This window comes from Podarcis vaucheri (genome assembly GCF_965113315.1).
Source record: "Podarcis vaucheri genome assembly, chromosome: 2".
In the NCBI taxonomy this organism is placed as follows: Eukaryota; Metazoa; Chordata; class Lepidosauria; order Squamata; family Lacertidae; genus Podarcis; species Podarcis vaucheri.
Window position 1 is genome coordinate 89426223 of NC_138760.1, and position 19323 is coordinate 89445545.

At 42.5% G+C, this 19323-nt stretch overlaps 1 protein-coding gene across 2 annotated transcripts; it reads left to right on the forward strand.

The window, feature by feature from the left end:
* The first annotated feature begins 2191 nt into the window (after window positions 1-2191).
* On the forward strand, window positions 2192-16400 carry HMCES (5-hydroxymethylcytosine binding, ES cell specific). Of its 2 annotated transcripts, none has more exons than XM_082213766.1 (7): window positions 2192-2556; window positions 3819-4088; window positions 8761-8904; window positions 10855-10974; window positions 13667-13836; window positions 14418-14610; window positions 15206-16400. In XM_082213766.1, exons 2-7 carry the CDS (start codon window positions 3906-3908, stop codon window positions 15413-15415), a joined length of 1020 nt encoding a protein of 339 aa, XP_082069892.1. In that variant the 5' UTR covers window positions 2192-2556; window positions 3819-3905; the 3' UTR covers window positions 15416-16400. The 2 variants fall into 2 exon arrangements, with proteins under 2 accessions (XP_082069892.1, XP_082069891.1); XM_082213765.1 differs by having other exon boundaries at window positions 2194-2556; window positions 3895-4088.
* Window positions 16401-19323: the final 2923 nt, after the last annotated feature.

Below are 19323 nucleotides of genomic sequence, written 5' to 3' on the forward strand. Positions count from 1 at the left end.
CATCTGCTTCAAACTCCCATTAGCAAGATGCCTTATATTAAGTCAGATCATTGGTTCATCTACTCCAGGATTGTCTACTCTTGAACAGCAGTGGCCCTCCTGGGTTAGAGATGGGTCTTTCCCATCCCTACCTGGAAATGCTAAGAATTGCACCTGGGAGTGTCCATTTGCAAAAGAGTTTGCTGTTCCACTGAGCTACAGTTCTCCCAGCAAGTCTCTTGCTGTGTTGTGATCATTCTCCCATCCCAGCAAATGCACATCTTCTGGTTTTGCCTTACACATTGTCTTTTCACAGCTCAGAGGTTTGGGGTACTGATATTCAGGGCTTGTGACGCCTGTTTTTATAGCTGTTGCTAAAGTCTGTCTTTACATGGCAGTGGACTATCCTGCGCCAGGAACATATCGCCTGGATTCGTCAGCTTGATTATATTTCTATACTCTGTTGATGAAGTCAGCCTGCTGTCCTTGTGCATTCAAAGCGTGTGGGGAAAGCACACAAACGGGGGGAAAGATAACCAAACAGAAAACAGCCAGGTGCAATGACTCTGCCAACATCACTTAATGGCCTGTAGAAAAAGAGAACAGGTTACCCTGGCAGAGAATGGATAATGTCAGGGTGGAATTCAGGGACAGGGAGGGCAGCCAGCTTACCTCCATGTTTTAAAGAGGGGCCTCACCCTTGGAGTCTCAATATTAAACCTTTTAATTGTCTTTGTTTAATAGAAATATATAGAACATACATAGAGATAACATAAGGGAAGATGACAGGGTCCCTAAGGATGTGCTCTATGGGGAGCTGGCTTCAGGCACCAGGCCTGTTGGCAGGCCAATTCCATGTTACCAAAATGTCTGCAAATGTGAGTTTAAAGGCAGGGAACATTAAGCCCGCTGTGTGGGAATCCCTTGTAGGTGACTGCAGGACCTGGAGACAAGCAGTCACGTCATATATCCATAGTAGTGACCAGAGGAGGAATGACCGCTAGGAAGAATGTAGAAGGAAGAAAGGCCATGATGCATCTGCAGTAGCACAACCAGATGCCTTCATCTGCCCCAGCTGCAACAAAACACGTCTCACCTGTATCAGTTTCTACAGCCACAGCAGGCGCTATAGTTCTCCAACACATTGACTTCACCCCTGAAGGTGCCCTCCTCCAATGTCTCCTGAGACAGACAGATGCCAACAAGCTTGCAAGGAATCATGGCCAATGTAGTAATTGCTGAGAGTGAATTCCTGTTTAATTATTATTTGTTGCTATTTTGAGAGTTAATTTTATTGTGTACTATCCTATTCTAATGCATTATTGAATATTACTTAATTTGATATAAGTTGTTTAAGTCTATTTTTATTATGATTTATTTGTATTGGATCAGATTGCTAAAAGATGTGTGATCTTTACTTTTTTCAGCTGTAAACCACCTTGTGTTAGTAATATAGAAAGGCGGTACATATACAAATTAAAAGTGAATTGACATGAAAACAGGATATCCCAAGTGTGTGGCTCCATACTGCAATCCCAACTGCGATTTAAGTTAAGCCACACTGAATATTGCGGGATATTGCGGGAACATGGCCTAAGATTGTGCTGGATAGTTTTACTGCAGAAATCCTGGGGCATACACGAGAAGCACGCTTGGTAACATGCATTTTGGGACACGAATATTGCCTGTGGTTTCAGCTGCTTTGGCAACTACAATACTGTCATGATGAGGTTGTATAACCACCCTGGGTTCCTGCAGGAGAAAGGGTAATATAGGGTAAGGTAGAAATGCAATAATAATAGTAGCAATTATTATTAGTATTATTATCATCAGCATCTCTATCCTACCCTTTCCCCTGCAGGAGCCCAGGGAGGTTAATAATTGCCGCTATTATTGTTGTTGTTGTTGTTTTTTATGTGGTGGAAGCCGCCCAGAGTGGCTAGGGAAACCCAGCCAGATAGGTGGGGTATAATTAATAATAATAATAATATAACAACAACAATTTTATTTAAAAGTGGGCGTGGGCCTTTCTTGGCATTCCCTTGGGAAAGGCCGAGTTGTAGAAACCCTAAGTGTGCCTGGTGTTGCACCTATGCAAGGAGGCAAGATCCCGAGGGGCCCCGAATCCTTCCCCCGCCCTCGCGCGCCCCTTCCTCGCTCTGCGTAGCGCAACGGCCCATTTCCGAGGCGGCGCTTTGAAAGGCCCGCCGGGGCGCGGCGACGGGGTGGAACCACCGGGCCGGGCTGCTGACGTCACCACCAGGCCCGGAGCCGGAGCTGCGACGACGCCGAGGAAGGCGCGAAAACCCCGCGAGCCGCCCCGGGAGGGAGAGCTCTCCCTCCGCCTCTTTCCCTTTCCCACCCCGTCAAGCGAGAGCGGAGCGCGCGCACAAACACCCTAGCTGAGGCGAAGAGCCCTGCGGGGGGGGGGGGGGCGGGTTCCGACTTGCGAGTCCACACACCGGGCGCCGTTCCGGGGCGAAGGTTGCCCTCCTTGCCAGCAGCTCTACAGTCCGCGCTTCTTTCCCTCGGCAAAGGTGGTCGCCGCCTTTTTCAGCCCTTAAAGACACCCCACAGGTAAGGAAGTTGCCGTCTCTCTCCCTTCCCCACCCTCCGAGCTTTCAGAGCTGCTCCTTTTTTCTTTCTTAAACCAAGAGCGGAGATTCGTGAGGAGGGATAGTTTTCCCCTCTGTTAATAATGCGTCTTTGTCAAATTGCCCGTTCTGATGATGACTTTTTACTGGCTCAAATTTCAGTCTTTTTTAAAAAAAAATGCAGGAAAGCTGTTATTTGCCACAAGGAAGTTAAACGTGGGCTAGAGGTGTCGCAGAAGAGCTGAATTAAGGGGTTTTTTTGGGGGGGGGGTCTTTGCTGCAGCAGAGATAGGGCAGGTACCCACATCTGAACTTTTTCAGGAAGGGAGCCTATAATGATAGTGAGCTGTGAAGCTCTAGGTCTTACTGACAAATTAAAATTTAACATCACGTGCTCCAATAAGCTCTTAACTCGAATGTGAAATTGCTGATCTTCTAACAAAAGTATGTGGCTTGTTTCTACTTTGGACGTTAGTACCTGAGAACTAGAAAGTGGCTAATGTAGCAACATTTTTTAAAAAAACAAAGAGGGGTGTAAGGGGGAATCTAGGAAACTGTAGGCAGGTTAGCTTCTGTGTGAATGAGTCTAAAGGAAAATTTAAAATAGAATTATCAAACATATAGAAGAAGAAATCTTGCTGAAGAAAAATCTGCATAGTTTTTGCAAATGTTAAGTCCTGTGTCTCACTAACCTTTTAGAATTGTTTTAGAGTGTCAGCAAACATGTGGATAGGGGTGAACCAGTAGATATTGTGTACTTTCAAAAAGCTTTTGCCAGAGTCCCTCACCAAAGGCTTCTGAGTAGGCTTAGCAACCATGGTACCAGAAGACAAGTATCCTTATTGATTACTAACTTCTTAAAGAACAACCAGCAGAGAGTTGGAACAAATTGGCAGCTCTTAGAACAGAGGGATGTATGAAGTTGGGTTGTTGGCATCTGTCTATATTGAGAAACAATGGTCTGTGCCTCCGGTGGTGAGATCAAACCATTGGAGAATCACAGCACCTGCTGCAGCTGCAGAGACAGGTAGCTTGTAACTAGCTGCCTCCCAAGGTTGTTTTTGCTACATTAGCAGCACCAAAGTGGCCTCTCTGGGGCACAAGCCTGGACACTGTAAATGGAGGTCCTGGGCTGTCCACACTACAAGATCTCCCTCTCTCCAGGAAGGCTTGGGATTCTATGAAAGGTGCACATCAAGGGCACATGGAATACTAGGATTTACTTCTCTGTGTTTGCATTTGTAGAACTGAGACATTGGAGACTGCAGGGGTGTCAGCCAGATTCAGAGGCCTTTGGTCTGAGTACATCTGCTTTTTGCAGGCCACTGAAGAATGTGTGGGCGAACAGCTGTTGTACTGGGAGCAGATCGTATCCGCCGTGCCTGTGAATACCGTGATAATCAAGGAAAGAGAAGGTGTCCAGAATGGAAAAATGCTGACAAATATAGTCCATCCTACAATAAGAGCCCACAGTCTAATAGCCCTGTGCTTCTCTCCCGACAACACTTTGAAAAGGTGAACCCTCCAAATATTAGATTTGTGCTTAGCATAACTTTCTGTTCAGCTACTTTTACATGTATAGGTGCTTTATGTTAGCTTTGCAAGATCAAAATTTCACAAATAAGGGGAACTGTGACTGCCTGCTCAGTGGAGCATTTGTGTTCCAAAATTAGTGACATCTGTTATAGTCTGTAAGTCTAATCATCTAGAATAGAGAGCTTCTGAAGAAGCAGTCTTTCAGAGTAAGACATTTATCACTCTTTGCTTTATACGTGAGGCCAAATTTTGACCAATCCATCTTTATTTAAGACAGAGATGTGGAACTTGTGTTGCTGGATTCCAACTCCCATCAGACCCAAGTAGCATGGCCAGTGGTCAGGAATCCTGGGAATTTTCATTCAACAATGTATAGAGAGCCACAGATTTTCCCATCCCTGATTTAGGGCATTATGGTCAGTGTTGCCTTCATCAATGACTCCAGCAATGAGGCATGGCTGCAATAATCTTTAATGTTCACTGTGTTTCCAGTGTTGCTGAGGGAATGCTTCCTTGTTTCCAAGACTACCAAACCATCTTTCAGCAAAATACAGTTTTGGTATATCAGTGGGGAAATGGTGTGAAGGTGTTGGATTCATATGAGATGTTAACTGCAGCAGCCCTCTATAGAAACTTCCCACTATCCAACAGTGTGTTGAGCTGGATGTTCTCAGTAGCACTAGATCCAGCTGACCCCCGTCATGCAATTTCATCTTCATAAGCTCTTGACTTGTGTTGATAGCAGCCCTAGTAAAGGAGCCAAGACTGAAGTCTTTGTATCCAGGCATTGTGACGGCATCACACAGGTCTATCGCAATACATAAATCATTTTCTTTTCCTTCTGCATCGCCCTATTTTTTTCAAATAAAAGTTAGATTTAAATGTTTAATAAATATGCTTACATTCATCTTTCCATGTAATACAATCACCAAATAACAATTTTGTATACTGAGAAATTACTAATAATTACAAAGCTTACATTTCATTTAACTCAATCTGCATAGGCCTGTATATGGAGGATTGAGTTGCTAGTCTGTCTGAGAGTGAGAGGAGAAATGTACGGTATGTTGGGAAGTGAGAGATAGAAACCCTTCCATCAGCTAGAGATGATTATTTATCTGTAATGGAGCATTACAGTCTAAGCAGGCTTCTCCGCACTACCATGTTTCCACAGGGTGCTGTAATTGTGTGTGTGTGTGTTGTTTGTTTGTTTGTTTTTGTCTTAAAAAAACAAATTCCTGCTCCAGCACACAGACAAATACAATATTGGATTGGTGGTTAATTGTGTTTTCTTTTTTGCAATAAAGCTGAGTTCTCAAATCTTGGAAGATATTTTTTTTTTTTATAAAATTTTTATTGGGTTTTCACATTTTATATAGACAAAGACAAAAACACAAAAAACATAAAAACAAACAAACAGAAAAAACAACAACAAACATATATAGTTTCCAAAAAAGAAAAAACTTATTTTCTAACCCTGGTCATTGACTTCCCCCCACCCCCTCCCTTGCATCCCTATTCCCAAATTTGTATCAGCAAATTGGCATTTCCTTATCCATCTTAATATTAGTCCTTTATATATATAAAAAAAGCAAAATTAAATTTATTCTAAGTTGGACCTCAGTTCCCTTCCAACGATTTCCCATTTTGTCTTAAATAATAATCTTGTTAGCTAAATCCCATAGTCTTAAATGTTGTTGAAACTAAATCCTTCCCTCCCTCCCTTCCCCGGTTTGTGTCCCTTCCGAAAACATGTCCAAAATAGCAATTATTAGCCCGGATTCCTTACGTCCGAGGCTCTCAAATCTCTTTCAGTCCCTCTCCGCCGGCCTAGTTGGCAGTCCTTTATGTCGGTCTTCACGTCTCGAAAGAGTTCTTTCACAGTCAATCCAAAGTCTCTTCCCATATTTGCAAGCAACTGCTGAGGAATTTCCACAAGGCATGAATTTTGAACATAATCAAAGTCAGAGTCTATGTGGAGGCCCCAATTATATTTCTTTATTTTAAGTTCCTTGATTTCATACATTCCCAGGGCCTCCACTTTCATCTTCTGGATCTTTCGTAGATTTGTAGTAGGTTCAGTCCAATAGTCTCCTTGTTTATATTCCACAGATGTCAGCTTCTGGACAATATTTTCCCATTTCGGTTCTTCTCTTTCTTGTTTTGTCTTCTCCTCTTCTTTGGTTATCATTTCCGGCTCAGCTGTGGATTCTTTCTCAGCCAGGTTCTCATTACATTGAACAGAACTACTTGTTTCAGGATTCAAGGTCATCAATTGTTCACTCATAGCCGTAGTCTGTTCCTGTAAGATTCCAACCAAATAAAACATCCTTTCGATTTCTCCCAGTATCTTTCCATCCACAGCCATTGTAATTCCACAGATTTCCCCCTAGAGGGAATCTGGTTACTTAATATTCTTTTCTCCAACAGTCCTCTGTCTTATTATTGATTCTTTGTTTCCAACAATTTTAGTTCAATTGTAACTCCTTTTAATCCAGAGGGGTCTTAAGTAGCAATTTTTCTACTATTAACAGTCCGTTTGACAGCTTTGACAGCTGTCAAACTCTGCTCTTCTTATACCAGCTCCAAAGTAGGACACTCCCGGGCCCGGGAGGGGGGGTTGCTTACAACAGAAATATACCCCTTCCAACACTCCTCTCTCCTGCTCAAAGAAAAAAAAAATTCCTTTTCCAAATCTTGGAAGTTACTGTCTTTTTAAACTCACCCTTTACAGGGTAGGCACTCCAGCTTAGTTCTTTTATCGTTGCTCTGGATCGTCTGCAAGGGGGGGGTGCGGACTTCCTTTTAACACATCCCCCGATCGTCTCAAATTCAATAGGTGAAATTCTTAGAATCCAAATTCAATTAACTCACGGGTTCTTTTTCTCAGCCGAATTTCAAGGAAGGAAGTCAGCGCTCTCCGGTCATGGCTCGCGGCTTCGCTCAGCAGAGGTAGCGATGGACTCTCGGTGCCACGCCACCCCCCCGTATCCCCTCCGCAGCCTTTAAATAGGCTCTTTGCGAATCAGGGAGGGCGCTTAAGGCACCCACCGAGTCTTCAGTCCGCAGGCTTCCGTGCCTGCGGTTTTAAGGGTCCCCGTGTCGCCGGCACGGCAAAGACCCGTCCCCCGCTGAGCCGATTCCCTCCGGAGCTCGGAGGGAATCCGCCATTCCCAGATCGCGCCAACCCCGGAAGTCCTCAAATCTTGGAAGATAAGCACTTGTTCTGACATGATTTCACTCATAGTACAAAAGAAGGAAAAAGGTGATTTTTAAAATAATCTGTGTCTCAAAATAGTATACATGCACAAACCTGAAGCCCCCGCCCTTTTAACCAAAAATTTGCAATACTTTTTCATTTTCCTGCCTAGACAGGAAGCTGCCTAAGTGCTTGTGGTTGATTAGTTCTTTCTCAAATGCACATACCAAAGGTATCTTGCCCTTGTTGGCCAGAGGAGCACAACATAATTGCCTTATCTAGGCGGAAGAAGAGGGTGTATATGCAGCAGTGTCAGGTGTATTTCAAAACAGCAGGGAGGTCAGCAAGTTGGAGGAGTGAATGGGTGTCTGGAGTCCTCAGTACACTGCTCTTCTACCACGGATGTCAATAAACATTTGCTACACTGTATTCCTTAATAACAAACTAGTTTCAGTGGTATTTACCATTAAGGAAAAGGTATCATACATATTGATTCAATATTGAATTAGAGCTTGTGCTGTATTTTCTGATGTTTACATGTATATGCATACTGTAAAATCTCAGACCAGTAAGACTATTTTGGTATTTGTTTTCATTGAAACCATTTTAAAATTTGCCCTCGGGATAACACCGAAAGTGAATTTGAATAGAAACTGGCAAACAGAGAAATGAAACCCGTTGGTCTGTTTCAATTGTTTCAGCTGAGAAAAATGAAAGAAATGACTCATAAAAACCGGAAGGTACATTGTGAAGGGGGTAAAATGGCAGATTTCAAATTCTGACAGCACAATCCTACACATGTTTACTAAAAATTAAATCCCACGATGTGTTCTACTTGCCTGTTTTCAAATGGTATTTTTTAACGTGGCTTGCCTGGCTATAACTCATGTCTAATTTACTTCAGCAGGACCCTTGCATTTCGTTGGTTCCTTCTGTAACTATTGTAGTCATAAAGTGGGGTCTCATCACAACACAGAATTAGAGCAATGAATCCCAGAGCTGTTATAAAGTGATAATTAACTTGCTGCCTTCTTTTTAAATATAAAACTTGGTATTTTTGTCAGTAACTGACTTGATTAGAATCACTTTGCTTATATAATGAGAGACAATGTAGAAATCTAGTACACCCTTTCACCTCAATCTACCTAGGAGGTATAAGTGCATAGAAGTTTGCATCTCTTACTGGATAAAGAGCTGCTTGTGCAAACAGGTGCTCCACACATGTTTTCCAAATCTGAACATCTGGGGCTGTGCCCTCAGCCCCTTTTAGAAAGGTAAAAACCCCTCCAGTTTGGAAAGTTGAATTTATCAACCATTTTCTGCATTCCAACATGATTTTTCAGCAGGAATTTTGCTGTTTTCTGTGTTCACACTGTACACACTGATTACTCTGAAATCTTCCGTGTTTTTGGATGCTTCTCAATATTTCTTCCTGTTTCCACTTTATTAAAGGATGCCAACTCTTCTGAACGTGTCCTTGTAGCTATGCGTTGGGGGCTGGTTCCAGCCTGGTTTAAGGAAGCTGACCCATCTAAAATGCAGTATAACACTGCAAATTGTCGGAGTGATACCATGATGGAGAAACTTTCCTACAAGGTTAGTTTTTGTGTAGCCTTCCATTTGAAAATAAACTTTTTTTTTCCTTTTCCGAAAGTCTGTCTCCTCCTGGCCATGCTATTTACGGTATGTCTTTTGAGCTATACACAAAAAGTGAAGCTTTTTCCTAGAGGTATTCATAACAGTTGCCTTGCTGCACCAAATGTAAACAATTCTGAACTGCATGCTGTGAACACAGCATCATGATTTTCCTGAAAGGGAAGAGCCCAGCAGGTGATAGCATTTCACATGCTGTGCTTGACAGAGCAGCTTCAGGATAACTGGCTGTTTGGTATCTGTGCAGGTTCGATTAGAGAAGAACATAAGTAATGTTGCTGGTATGGGAGGCTTTGGGAAATACAATAGCAGAAGTGGAAGTCTATGAAAACTCACTGGAAAAACGGTTTGTTCTGAATACTGTCACCTCTTTCCATTTGCATCCCACCAACTTCATGCACACAAATGGAGGGTCTCTATTGGGGGGGAAGCAAAGGGTCATGAAGAAGTAACATGCATTCGAATGAGGAAATGAGAGATCACATTGGAAAGTTAACCCTCCTTGTTTCTCTGTAACTCATTTATTCATTAATTCTGTCAGATTTCTTACCCACCTTTCACCAAAATGTCCCAAGGCAGGTAACAATATAATCATACCATTATAAAAACAGGTAAACAGTACCAAACAAAAACAGCTCAGTATAGATTAAACAAAATGGTGGGTCCTCAAAAACCATGCAAATACAAATTTAATTAACAACAACAGAATGTGAGGTGGTATGGTGCTTGTTGGCAGCAAGACTGTTTCTCCCCAGTTTCTCCACCTGCTTCACAGCTCCTTTTGAGAGCCTTTGAATGCAGATCAGCTAGCTTTGTTGCCAAATTCTTCCATTCCAAAACACAACACTGAACTGCCTCTTACTATGTTGCTGTCACAGTCTGGGCTCTTAAGAGCAGAACTGAGCAAAGTGCACAGGACCCTTTCTTTTCCTCCAGTGGAATATCCTTGCTGCAATTGCACATGCTCCCAACTTTTTGTGAGAATTTTGTGTGATGCTCCGATAGTGTGATTCCTGTCAGCTCTTCCATCCTAATTTCTCTGACTACTTCTCGGAACAGGAGCATGGCAAACCTTGGGGATTCCTCCCTGTTGCTCTCCTACCTTTTTCTATGTTACAGGTGTGTGTTCCTCTTTTAATAGGTGGCTTTGTTTTCATAAAAATTCAACTTTAGAAATGTATTACGTTCGATCCTAAAAATAAGATTTGTCCTCAAATCTTCATGTAGAGGCACAAATAAGACTCATAAGACCTTGTGGGAAAGTGGCCTAAACTCTCATCTACACTTCTGGCAGGGATGAGCAGAGGCTTGTGTAAGGAAGGCCACTTTAGGATACATCTCTGAGATCAGTAAAAGCATCTGTTAGGCTGATAACGCGAGTTAATTAGAAAGGTGTAACAGCTAGAACCAGAGTAGAGAAAAATACAAATAAGCACTCTAAAGGGATAGTAAGGATTCTTAAGCATGACTTGTAAGTGGAAAGCTCACAAACACTCATTAAGGAGCAGAATGATAGGGGATAGGGGAATTGTTCCTCACACCCCGTATATGTAGAAACCGTTGCAATAGTATCCCCAAAAAGCACCTGGGCTGCACCAGGAACTAGCACAATTGTAGGACTGTTGCCAGTCACCACCATTTTAGAATCCCTGTTGTGTTAGGAATGTCATTGGGTCAATAAGTGTAGATGTAGTAATTAAATTTCTGTTTCTTTCCAAGGATTGTAGTGAAAACAAATGAGTCTGTCAAATTTGCTCTGAAGATCATTTCTTAGAATCCTATGTGATACTGTTAAAGTCATCCCATCCCAAATGTTTGTTTTTAACTATTTGACTTTGCTATTTGCGTGAAATAATATTTCACTTGCTCCTCCTCCCCCCCCTCTCTGAAAAGGGGCCTCTGGTAAAAGGCAAACGCTGTGTTGTGCTGGCTGATGGCTACTACGAATGGCAACAACGAAGTGGGCAGAAGCAACCCTATTTCATTTACTTCCCCCAGACCGAGGATAAAAAGGTACAACAGCAATATGTTCATATTTAATGCTGAAGTGCTCATTGGCTCTTTCATTTTCATTTACTTTCCCTCAAACTCTTAACTTGTTTCAGAAGGTTTTGGCTTTATTATTTTGGTCGGACTGCCTTTCCCCATGAAGCAAGGCCACCCGAGGGTAGCTGTTGCTGAAGGTCATATGATTCTGTTCTCCGTTGGCCATGCTGAAAGTTCAGCATAACAGTGTGTCAGAAATGTTCACCTTTTATTCATGTAATTTTTGTTATTTCATTTCTGAATCTCTTCCCGTGAGGCATCCTGAAGCTATTTACAATATTTAAAGTGTTTTTGCATTGCCACTCAATTCAAAATTCCCAGGACAGTTTAAAATAACTGAATTCTTTTAGTTACTAAAAGAGTACAATAGAAAAAGCAATTGCAGCAAAGTGCAGAATACATCACAGGTTAAACCCATAGGGAGAAATGGGTATTTGCCTTGCACCTCAAAAGAAACAAAAAAGGCAAACCTCCCTAACGTGAGAATACCCCTCTCCCATAGCCACCCAGAGGCAGATTTAGGTGTGTGACCAATTCATTTGCACTGGGCATGGAATCTCAGGGTTGCCGCAACTTTGATGTAGAATGGAAGGGGGGAGGCACTGAATTTTGGCATTGCACAGGGTGCTGCTGAAATCTGAAACCCCAAGATCTGCCCCTATAGCCACACAACTCACTACAGATCATGAAGGGAACCAGAAGAAGACCTCTGAGAAGATACTGGCAGGTTGAGGTGGGAAATGTGTACTTAAGTAGCCAGGTCCCAAGCTATGCAAGGGTTTAAAGGTAAGCACCATCAGTTTGAATTGTGTGCAGAAATAGACCAGAATCCAGTGGATCTCTTTAAGAACTAATGAGTAGTGATTACAATTCCTGGTTTCCAGTTAGTAGCCAGGCTGCTTTGTTGTGAACGAAAAGCAGTCCTGACAGTCTTCAAACACAGCTGCATGTACAACATGATACTGTAGTAAAAGGTTACCAGGGCATGGATAAGTGCAGAAAGTTTGTTTTATTCCAAAGGGGTGCAGCTAGTGTACCAGCTTCAGTGGATGAACAGGCTCCATGCTGTTGCGACCACTTTATCCTCTAGTACAGGGGTAGCAAATGAGGTGTCCTGCAGATGTTTTTGGACTCCAACTCCTATCAACGCCAGCATTGCCAGTGGTCAGGGCTGATGGGAATTATAATTTAGTAAAATATGGAGGGCACCACACTGGCTACTCTGCTCTGGTGACATAGCTAGAGCAATGGACATTTCTAACTAGATCAAAGCACGTTGGGAGCTGACTAGAACACAAGTGGCAGAAGTCTCTAGGGAAATGTCACTGAATGTACTCCCGTTATTGAGCTTACTCTGGTTGAGCGTAGGAAATACTTCTCTGCACCTTTGAATCCTTGGGGTCCTATCTAGAAGAGCTTTTCTGAGTGGCTTAGTGTCTATTCCAGCTTGGCCCACTGGGCGATGTTAGTGACATGTTTGTTAAGCACTTGTTAAGGATGATGTTTCTCATATCTGCCTCAGCCTAGATTCTACTGATTCAGCAGTTCAGTCTATTGATGTGTCCAGAGCACCATCTAGTCTTGGGTTAAGGAATCAATTTCACATATTGAAGTCTGAGGACTTGGAGAAAAGCAGCCTATCAGTGTTTTCTCAGCTTGTGGCCTTAGCTTATTGCATCTAGTAGGAGAGGGATAATCTGGGTCTAGAAAGTAATAAAATTGTTTGTTATAAAGAGTCCAGTCTGCCTTGAAGGAGGTAGTTGTGATGCCATTCTTAAAGGAACCCTTCTTGGACTCCAATAACTGCAGTAACTATTAGCCATTTGCAAAGATGCTTATGAAATGTTGCAATGCAACTCCCGACAATATGGGATGAAAAAGACCCTGTGGATCAATTTTGATTTTGTTTCATGAATGGTTTTGGCGCAGAAACAATTTTGGATAACATTCACTGGGAGAAGGACATGCCCACTGAGATTCTTCTGTATATCTCAGCAGCTTTTAGTACTATAGACCATACTATTATTCTTGATTGGTCTTCTGAGTCGGGGGCACAGTGTTTCTGTCAGGGTCAGCCCACTCATTAAGTGATGTGAAGCAGCCACCTCGGGCAGCAGAAACCCCTGAGCTGATGCATGACCTGCCTCTATCGCTGGTGGAAAAGCAGCCCCAGCATCAGCACTGATTTCATCTTGCCATAAATTGGCACAGATGCTGGCACAGCTTCTTCAGTGGTAGAGGCACTGAAGATGTGTGGCGCAGGGACAGGTGGCATGGCACTTCCTGCTTTGCCTCAAATAGCGAAACAGGGCTTGCTGCCCCCGGTTTCCGTGGTTCTGCTTGTAGCTGAAATGCCAGTTCTAGGACTTCTGAGCAGCAAAATGGCACCTATGCTGTGGTGCTCAACACTAGTGTCTTTTTTACATCAAATGAGAGTGAAATCATGGACGTGTTGAATTGCTGCCTGGAGGCAGTGATAGTCCTTATGAGGCTGATGGTCCCAATGAGGGCTAACAAATTGAAACTTAATCCTGAGAAGATGGTAGTATTGTTGATGGGTGGTTCATCTATCCAGGGAGGTGTATTCAACCTTCTCCGGAAGGGGTTGTGCATTTGAAATATTTATGTTTTTTTAAAACACGATTCCTTAATTTTGCAGCTCAGCAAACCAGATATGGAAGGTGAGGATGAAGATTCAAAGGACAGGAAGTTACTCACCATGGCTGGTATTTTTGATTGTTGGGAGCCCCTTGATGGAGGAGAAACATTGTACAGCTATACCATCATCACAGTAAATGCTTCAAAAGATCTAAGTTCCATCCATCACAGGCAAGGGAGAATAGCTCAATAAGTGTTTGGTGAAAATCATATTGTACAGTGGAACTAGTTGAGAATAAGGCTGCTTAAGTCTCAATTCCCATCACTTCTGTGTACCAACTAGTGTGGCATATGATTTTTATATTATATATAAAAAATAATCACACCTCTCTCTATATATAATGTATAACTTTTAAAGGAAGGTCCGAGAAATCCCCCCCCCCAAAAAAAACTCCTTTGTCCTCTTAGAGAAGAGGATCTGAATAGAAGTTACTTGTTCTGAGTTTTGGCTCATAAAGAATTATGTTTATACTATATTTTGTGGTTGTCATTTGAATTATTCCAAAACGGTTACCTGGCTTCGTCATTCAGACCCCTTGAAAAATAGGGCCTCTTTTGAATGATTGTGCTGCAAATTCATGCAGATCTTAGTTGCTGAATTTTCCTTCCTTTATCTCCATCTAATATTAGGAATCTGATTCTTATTGATGCTTCAACTGTGGTGTGTGTCCCCCCCCCCCCCAACCATAACATGCTGTATACTAATTTGGGTTATTCTGTACACTGAGATCTGTATTGTTTAACTTGTTTAGAATGCCAGCTGTCTTGGATGGGGATGAGGCAATCAGAAAATGGCTGGATTTTGCAGAAGTACCCACAGAAGAAGCTGTTCAGCTTATCCAACCCACAGAAAACCTTGCTTTCCACCCAGTCTCAACCATAGTGAACAATTCCAGAAATAATACACCAGAATGCATTGTACCCATTGAACTGGACCTCAAGAAGGTAAGATTTGGGATTTTAAGGTTTGGGAAAATAGGTAGGGTTATTATTCTCACGTCATATTTAACTTCAACCAGGGCTACATTCACACCATATATTTAAAGCACTATGATACCAATCCAATCCAAATCACTTTATTGTACTAGTCATTGGCCATGACAGAGCTGAATGAAAAATAAATACAAGCTAACAGGGTGTCGCACCACACTATGATACCACTTTCAACAGTCATGGCTACCCTTAAAGAATTATGGAAACAATAGTTTGATAAGGATGCTGAGAGTTCTTCCCCTCTCAGGGCTGCAATTCCCAGAGTTGCCTAGGAAGAGGAATTGATTGTTAAACCACTCTGGGTATGGCTCAGGGAGGAGAAATAGGAATCAAATAACAGCTCTCAGCACTCTTAACAGACTACAGCTACCAAAATCCTTTAGGGGAAGCTGATTGTTTAAAGTAGTATCACAGTGCTTTAAAGGGGTGCTCCAAAAACCATGATGGTAATAGGTAGATTCTCTAAACTACTCTCATCATTCCTAATCAACCTTTAGTTCATAATAGTGGTATACTTTTCTAATGGTCCTTGTTCTCTGTCTCCTAGGATACCAAAGTTAGTGCAAGTAGCAAAATAATGATGAACTGGTTAAAAAACAAATCTCCCAAGAAAGAAGATGATTGCGATGGCTTACCAAGATGGTCCAGCCAGTTTATCCAAACCACACCACCTAAAAAGACCAGTTCAAGCTTAATACACCAGTGGCTCAAGAAGGAAGATGGAGAACCTTCTGCAAAGCATCCCAAAATTCAGTGACTTACTGTTACTTGCACTTTATTCTTAAAACACATTTGGCAGTGTCTACTGATTTGAACTTGCGGAGTGGGATTGCAAATATTCTGACTATGTGGGCCTTGACATTTAACACTTTTTCTTGTCTGTAGTACAAACTGGGGTGTGCATTTTATGTACCGTGTTGCTATTCCATGTTGCCAACCTTGGGAGAGCAATTGTACTTCATATACGTGAGACACTTAATATATTTCTACTCCTAGGAGAGAAACAAAGATTCTGTAAGGCATGTTTCTTGTCCTGGTGTCCATCCAGTACACTTATTGGATTCTTTGGCGAGAACAGACCACCGTTACAACTAAGATCTCCTGTTGCAAAAATAGAAATAACTGTTCTTAAAGCATTATAAATATCTTATGTTCATCTTATGTGGCGTGGGGTGTCTCCTTCACATACTTTGTAAGTATGAGCTGTATTAGTGGGAAACTGCTGTGGTGGTATGTCTGTAGCTACTGTTTTAATTATAACTGCCCAAATTTGTGATGAGAAAATGAATAGCAAAAATTCAGTACACTGGCATTGTAGAAGGAATTAGAGTTTGGGCCTATTTTTCTGACATCAGACTTACTCATAGTCGAATTGTACATGTTTTCATGTTTTAAGCAAGGTTGCCTGTTTCAACAATAAGAGATACTTCTTTTGGTTTAGTTTCTGGCTAGCAGTGTTCTTGGCATATCAAAGGATTATTTTGTAACCTCTCTTTTTAGTACCATTGAGCTGCTCTGGTACTCTGCTGTGTTGAACAACACCTGCTAAAAATTGATCTTCTAAAAGGGACAAAGCACATGCTGTGATGTTTGTGGTCTTAAATTTTGAATAAGCAGGTGCAAATCTTACTAAAGCTCACTATTTGAGCACAGTTTAGCAGAAGCCAGGCTCTCTGGAAAAACATTCATTGCTTTTATTTAAATAATGGTTGTAAAAAATAAAATGTGTTTCTATCTCGTTATTTTTTTTGTGCATTGCCCAATTCCAGCTAATCATCAAAACACTCGTTTAGGCTACAGTGTTTACTCAGAAGTAAATCCCACTTACTCCAAGGTAAGTGAGGTTAGGACTGCAGCCTCAGAGGCACTGAACAATATGCCTGTCTTGTCTTGAAGACTACAACAATGAACATTAGCACATGACTTGTAAGAACTCTGGCTATGTTAAGAATTAATGCTGTAAGTGTATCATGCTAGCCCATAAGTGTTAGCAACATTTTATAAGTTCAGTAAAGTGGCACCTCAGGTTACAAACACCTCAGGTTACAAACTCCGCTAACGCGGACGTTGACGAGGGCAGTATTGACGAGGGCCTGCTCGTCACAAAATAAATCAGTCTCACACCAGGATGCTTTTTTGTAAAGGGTCTAACAGCTTCAGGAGAGAGAGAGAAAAAAGGCCCCTCTGGAGCTGCAGCCCAACATTTTTATTAAGAACAGTACAACAGTGTATCAACCATTATGCAAGACAAACACCATATATGGGGATCACCCCATTATCAAGCCATACAATAAGAACCAATCACCTTCCTTGCATGAGGCGATCACGCGCTCATCATGCCTAACACAGCCTGCAGTATCAAAAGGTCAAACTATAGTAAATTTCCATCCTGGCATCCATCTTGTCATGTAGGTACAAACAACCATTTTCCTACAGGACGTAGTACTTTGGGTTACGAACTTTGCCCCAGGGTGAGAACAGAAAGTGTGTGGCAGCGGGAGGCCCTATTAGCAAAAGCGCACCTCAGGTTTAGAACGGTTTCGGGTTAGGAATGGACCTCCGGAACAAATTAAGTTCGTAACCAGTCTTCGACAAAGTCAGACAATTGGTCCATGTAGCTCAGTATGGCCTCCACTGACTAGCTGCCTCTTCCAGGTTTCAGTCAGGGGTCTCTCCTAGCCCCACATGGAGATGCCAGTCATTGGACCTGGGACCCTCTAGATGCAGGGCAGAAGCTCTACCTGGGCCTTTTGACACAATGTCTCTGAATGCAGTTCATATTGCCTTGTAAGTAATGTATATGAATGACTTGTGTGTTTAATAATGATACTACCACAAGCCTGGTGCTCTTTTCTTATGAGGTATGGAATATGTGTCCATCACAAGCCTCTCCAATTCTTTCAGCTCTGGAAATCCTCCAGAAGCATGAAGGCAAATTGTCTCTGTTCTAGAGCCTTCTTACAATGTATATCACAGTGCTTTTGAATGTAAGTGTTTTGGAGGATGCCTCAAATTTCTGTACAATTATGTCCAAAGTTGGTCTTCCTACCCATGGGTTGTCCGTTTCAGTAATTTAAGGAAATAATTAACCTAGCTTGCTTAGATTCTTGCTTAACGTCTATCTGGGCCTAATTTCTGCTGAACCTAGAAACGATTTCACTCTCCCCTGGCCCTAGAAGCGTATCCCTGACTCAGCGGTTTCATCTGCCCCCTAAAGTCCAGTCTGGCAATTACAAGTGTTGGGGCATGCTGGAGACTTTAACAAGATTTCTTGCAGCAAGCATTTGTGGACTAGAGTCTACTTCAGCAGATGCATATTCAACCGTTTCATCTGGTAAAATGAGACACTGGTCCACAGAAGCTTATGGCATAACAAATCCTGTTAGTCTCTAAGTGCCACAACATTCTACTGTATTTTGCTGCAACAGACTAGCACAGCTATCCCTGTGTGAAGTCGCTGGTCTGGCTGACAATGTTTGATTTAGCATTATTTGCAGCAGGTATTTTTTTAAAAAACTAATTTAACTAGAATAGGAATGCTTGTGATTGGAGCATGGCCTGCTTGGCCCAACATACAGTACATCACAGAACAAGCTTGTTGGCCAGGCTTTTCTGTTAGAGACTTCAGAATACAGACCAGAATGGAAAAAAATCCAGGCAGCAATATTTTAATTACAAAAGTTTTATTGACTTTGGTTTATTTGTCAGACAAGCAAAGCAAAGGGGTGCATTCAGCTGCCAAAATGAGAGAAAATGCCCCCGAACACCAGGGGCAAACAGTTTTTATCCCCTTAGGCAAAACAATGGTTCAACCCTTGACCCAGCCCTCAAACATTCCCCTTTATGCATATTCATTGAAGCTCAACCAATTAAATAATTGATGTTGGTCTTTCGGTTCCAGACTGCATTATACACTAGGTGGCGCTGCGAGTTTAAAATCTTTCTGACCCCTTTTACTGGTTCCAGTAAATGCTCCTTGACCCCCTCCTCTTTTGTGGTTTTAACAGGTTGCTCGGCTTAGAACCTTGTGGTGGGCTAGACATCCTGGGCAAACGAACAGTTTCTCAGAACAGCTCCAAAATCCCCTGACCGCATCCTCTTGCAAACTCGCTGTGTTGCAAAAATATTGTTTATGCAAGCAGGGGCAAGCAGGGGAGAGAGAAATGTCTTTTTTAGATTTTGGCTCCAGCCTGGCTCTCCAAAGTGGACCCAGGTGGACCCCTGGTCCTCACTCCTTCATTCCCCCCTTTCCATCATGAAAATGCCGACCGATTATGGTTCTGCATTTTCATTTTGATGGACCTATAGGTACCACATCATAGAGAGCCAGGACATGCGTACATGTAGCTGCATTGACCAATGGCGGAACGGTTAAGTGGCAGTGGGAGGAGTGGTAGTCCACTCGTGGCATCTGTTGGGGTGACTTATTGGCAGAATGGGTTACCACTTCAGCCACTTGTAAACACCTTGTGTAGGGGTTATGGACGCCCCACTCAGTCATTAGACGGGAAAAGTTGGCAGGGGAGACCAGGGAACTCTTTCCCGCTTTGGCCAATGCCAGCAAAAATACAGGAGTATCCAGAGAAGTAGGGCAGTACATACCACGCCTACCCACCAACCCCAATATTTCCATAGTTCCTCCCACCAATACTCGGGGGCCATTCC

Excerpts from the sequence above, each read along its gene's own strand:
- HMCES (XM_082213766.1), top strand. The coding sequence starts at position 3,906 with ATGTGTGGGCGAACAGCTGTTGTACTGGGAGCAGATCGTATCCGCCGT. Across the intron at positions 8,905-10,854 it reads TGGAGAAACTTTCCTACAAG|GGGCCTCTGGTAAAAGGCAA; the intron begins GTTAGTTTTTGT and ends CTCTCTGAAAAG. Across the intron at positions 13,837-14,417 it reads CTAAGTTCCATCCATCACAG|AATGCCAGCTGTCTTGGATG; the intron begins GCAAGGGAGAAT and ends TAACTTGTTTAG.